Source organism: Rutidosis leptorrhynchoides, chromosome 8 (genome assembly GCF_046630445.1).
Source record: "Rutidosis leptorrhynchoides isolate AG116_Rl617_1_P2 chromosome 8, CSIRO_AGI_Rlap_v1, whole genome shotgun sequence".
Lineage (NCBI taxonomy): Eukaryota > Viridiplantae > Streptophyta > Magnoliopsida > Asterales > Asteraceae > Rutidosis > Rutidosis leptorrhynchoides.
In genome coordinates this window covers 190771666-190776564 of record NC_092340.1, presented here as the reverse complement: position 1 = coordinate 190776564, position 4899 = coordinate 190771666, and the positions used below count along the sequence as shown (strand labels likewise).

The window sequence follows — 4899 nt, the reverse complement described above, 5'->3', positions numbered from 1 at the left end:
TTACCAAAAATTTGTATTGTCCGTAACGAGTTCGGAAGGCAGTCTTGGAAACATCGGATTCCTTAACCTTCAACTGATGATAACCCGACCTAAGATCAATTTTTGAATAATACTTGACCCTTGTAATTTGTCAAATAGGTCATCAATACGTGGAAGTGGATAACGGTTCTTGATGGTTAACTTGTTGAGTTCTCGGTAATCAATACACATTCTCATTGTGCCATCTTTCTTCTTAACAAAAAGAATGGGTTCTCCCCATGGAGATGAGCTAGGACGAATGAATCCTTTCTCTAAGAGTTCTTGTAGCTGAATGGATAATTCCTTCATTTTAGATAGAGCTAGTCGGTATGGAGCCTTTCCAACAGGTGCAGCACCGGGGATCAAGTCAATTTGAAACTCAACTTGTCTTTGTGTTGGATGAACAGGGAGTTCATCAGGAAAAACTTCAGGAAAGTCTTTAACAACAAGAACGTCTTCAATACGCCGTTCATCTGGCTTGACTTCTTTTATGTGAGCCAAAATGGCTTGACATCCTTTCATAAGGTACTTTCAGGTTTTGATGCATGAGATAAGATTAAGTTTGGAACCACCCTTGTCTCCTTAGATGACTAGAGTTTCACCAGTTTAGAGAGGAATATTAATTGTCTTATCAAAACATTGGATACCCCCTTTCATCGGGGATAACCAATCCATCCCTAAGACTACATCAAAGCTTCCTAGTTTAACAGGCATTAAGTCAACCTTGAAGGTTTTATTGGCTAGAGTCAGATTACATTCCTTGTAGATTCGGTCAACTTTTACAAATTTCCCGTTGGCCATTTCTACAAGACACTTAGTGTCTAAGGTTTGAGGTTTCTCGTCAAATAAGGTACAGAATTCAATAGACACATAGCTTCTATCAGCACCAGTATTGAATAAAATAGAAGCATAGCAGTTGTTGACAAGAAACGTACCAGTGATGATGTCATCGTCGTTCCTAGCTTCTTCAACGGTCATGATGAAAGCTCTTCCCTTAGCAGTATCAGTTGTGGCAGTCTTGTTCTTAGGACAGTTGTTCCTGTAATGCCCCTTTTCCCCATAACCGAAACAAGTAGGCACGGTTGGAGTTGTATTTTTAGTAGGCGGAGTAACTCTACAATTCTCGGTCAAGTGACCAATCCTCTTACACCTTCCGCACTTAGCAGTGCACAACCCATGATGATGTTTATTACGGCGTTTACATTGCGGTTTTGTTCCAACATAACCACTTTTTGTAGTATCACCAATCTTTTTGCTTGAATTCTGACTTGAACCTTGAGTAGGCTCAAACTTTCTTTTAATATCAGTAGTCTTCACTTCGGTTTATTTTTTCCTTGGCATTTCTTCTTGCAGCCATAACCAGGTTTTGGTTCATTAACATCGTAGCCTCAATAGATTCTTTACCAGCAGCTATAACATTCCCCTGGATTTGAGGAGGAAAACCGATGATATACTTTTTAATCTTCTTACTCTCAGGAGTAACCATACTAAGGCATAGAGCAGCTAGCTCCAGAAATCGGTTGTTGTATTCCTCAACTTCAAGAATTTTCATTCTCAACTCCCAAAATTCGACTTCAAATTTCTGAACTTGATTCCTGGGACAATACTTGCCAGCCAGCATGGTTTTTAATGTTTCCTAGGGTATGGCTAGGGCATCAGTCCATCAAACTATACCAGCATAAGCAGTCCACCAAGTTAGAGCTCCACCAGATAGATTTCTAGTAGCATACTTGACCTTGTCAGCTTCACCGCAATTACTCAGACGAAACACATATTCCATCTTTTCGAACCAACGATTTAGTTTAATTGGTCCTTCGGTCCCTTTATAGCTTGGTGGCTTACAATTCATAAATTCTTTATGTGAGCATGAGTTCGAAGGGTTTCGATTTCCGTTGTTGTTGTTTTGATTATTGTTGTTGCCTTGAGCGGCAGTAAGGAGTTGTCGAAATTGTGCATTTGTGAGAGTAACGTTAGGAGAGTTGGTGTCGTTACTTGGTTGTTGTTCCCCAGCCATTGTTCTTCAATACATAATTATAGTATTAGTTTAAGAGTTATGGTGCAATATAATTTGTACTTATAATCAATAATCATCACATAATCACACACATGTGGCTAAGGCAGGATAAGTCAAAATATAAAAACAACCACTTAACTTGTTATTAATAACGAATGGATAAATCATCCTTATTATACAAAGGAGATGAGAAGTACAGTAGGCAATGCCTTTACATAGATGAAATAGAAATAACGGACGAAACGAAAATCCTAAGAATTATCAGTCTTTCTTTGAAGTGGAGGTTTTGTGTTGATCCTTGAAGTAGCTCACAAGATACATTATAGATTTCTCGACCTCTGCAATCCTCTTGTCTTGCCTAGTAACCATTTGGGAGAACATATCATAGACTCTCTTTACATCACTGTTAAGATAGTCTTGACGTTTTTCCATCTTTACCCATTGTTCATGAGATGACTTCTTCATGTTGTCGACATGCATTTGTAGGTTCATAATATCACACCGGATAGTAGTGTTGTCGTATTCAGTGTTAGTGAACTCAGAAGTTTTAGGCTGTTTGGAAGAACTAGAAATATTCGCAGCAGGTGTCTCAGGATCCTTCCTTTTTGGTGAAGGTGTTTTGGTAATAATGGGAGATTCGAGTTCATCTTCAGAGGGTTCCTCTTCCTCCTCCTTTTCCTCGATAATCTCTTCTACCTCTCCCTCATATTTCGAGTCCAAAACGTCATTCTTGGTGTCACCATCATAAGCTTCATTTTCCGGAGAAGACTCGTCCTTAGGTGAGAAAGGTGGGGTAGCTGGAGTATAAGTTGGAGAAACGGGTGGTGTAGCAGGGGTGTAAGTAGGTGATGGCGGTGGTGAAATAGGAGGGTAACTAGGTGTGTGGACAGATCTCTCAAAATCATATTCCTCGGTGTCAGTAATGATGATAGGGTTCATGCTAGTCATTCTAAAAAAATGAAAGAAGGAAGGTTACAAGCTTTCTAAGGAAGACGTAAGGCAAGAGGTAAAAGTATAGATAACAGATAGCAAGATAATAAGAGATAGGCAATTACAACTAAGGCAGGAAAGGCTATAGTCCTAAAGTTTGCTAAAGTACCCTAGCTAACACATAAGGCACACATAAAATGCAATCCTGGTTCTCTATAGCAAAACTGCTCTGATACCACTCTGTCACACCCTGAAATAGGGCCAGGGGTATTTGTGACCATTTATATCATAACATAGTTGTATAAACGAGAATGACTCTATATGAGACGTTTTGAATAAAACATTCATTAATAAAACAGCGGAAGCATTAAAAGTTTTTACATCAAATTCAAACTGAAATAATAATAATAGTCTTAATGCAAAGTAAATGTAATGAAATGAAGACTCCATGTAGCAGGATTCAATTCATCAAGTAGCAGTCATGACAATCATCGTATTCGTCACCTGAGACAAAACATACTTAAAGTGTCAACCAAAAAGGTTGAGTGAAATTCATAGGTTTATATAATATGCATTAGACCACAAAATTTAGTTTAAAGTTGATTGATACCAAACATATCAATCTAAAAGTGTTGCTGAAGTTTGTAATATCGCGACTAATCAAAAGTTACCACATGACACCTTGTTATTCAGTGTCGTTGAATCATTATTATGTAACCAAAGACCAACGGTCGAATGGTTAGAGACGTTACTCTCAATAGGCCTATTCATTGTGATGACCCGGGAATTTCCGACCAAATTTAAACTTTAATCTTTATATGTTTCCGACGCGATAAGAAAAGTCTGTTAGGTTAAGTCTCAAAAATTTTGAACTGTTTCATATATTCAATTGACCTTAATTGTTCCCGACAATTCACGAACAACTATTTGTAAATAGATACATATATATTTTAAATATATATAATAAATTAAAAATATGGAATTTTTCTATGTACTTTTATCCACCACTGATTGACAACGGGGAACGAAATTTAATCCGTGAAAGGCAGCGGCTAACTTAAACACACGCTTATTATTATTATATTATTTATATTATTATATATAAATTTCTGGTACCCGTGATTTGAATTAAGATATCTACTAGTAATTATGTTGTTATATTTGTGGTTTTAATTTCTACGCCCATTCAACCCACTAATTAAAAGAATCTATCAACCCATCTATCTATTATTTTCACAGATTTCCCTAAAGGAATTCAAATTTATGTAGAACGATATACAAACATTCAGAACATTCTGAATATAATGCACTAACAATAACGCATTGTTATAAATGACAACAAAAGAACTTGTACAACAAATATTGGTGCACTATGATGTAACAAACAATAAATGATAGTGATAAACAAGATTCACACAATCATACAATCCACTTGAGCATCATTATTATTAATATTATTATAGATATCATTATTAATATTAATATACAAATAATACAAATTATTATTAATATTAATAGTTAATATATTTATATTTTTTAACCATTAATAGAGAATCCGATAATTACGAATTTTATTATCAATCAAGAACAATATTTATATTTTCTTGCTTCTATTCTTGTATGTGGGAATTAAAGCAAAACAGATAACAACAAATTCTGTTACCCATTGTGATCATGCTTTATTTATTCTTGTTTCTTTCTTCTGTCTTCTTCTCCTGCTCGATTCTTAATGTCGACACATTCATTACTTTTATAGCCATTATCTCAATCTATATAATACATACAAATGATAAGCACACACATACAACCGCCATCATCACCACAAAACACCCATCTATTACAATTAGAGAACCATGATCAAACACCAAGGTTGGGTGCTTCTGCTCAACTCCCTGTATGAAACCCAACCCAAACAAAGCTGTTGTAAATTATTACTA

The 4899-nt window shown here is 35.9% G+C and overlaps 1 protein-coding gene across 1 annotated transcript; it reads right to left on the bottom strand.

Moving 5' to 3' along the window:
* Positions 1 to 624: 624 nt before the first annotated feature.
* Positions 625 to 1639, bottom strand: LOC139863981 (uncharacterized). Its single transcript, XM_071852575.1, has 2 exons — positions 1336 to 1639; positions 625 to 1292 (listed from the first exon to the last, which is right to left on the bottom strand). The coding sequence occupies exons 1-2, from the start codon at positions 1637 to 1639 to the stop codon at positions 625 to 627; spliced, it is 972 nt and encodes a 323-aa protein (XP_071708676.1).
* Positions 1640 to 4899: the final 3260 nt, after the last annotated feature.

Excerpts from the sequence above, each read along its gene's own strand:
- LOC139863981 (XM_071852575.1), bottom strand. The coding sequence starts at position 1,639 with ATGCTGGCTGGCAAGTATTGTCCCAGGAATCAAGTTCAGAAATTTGAA. Across the intron at positions 1,293-1,335 it reads CAAGGAAAAAATAAACCGAA|GTTCAAGTCAGAATTCAAGC; the intron begins GTGAAGACTACT and ends AGCCTACTCAAG.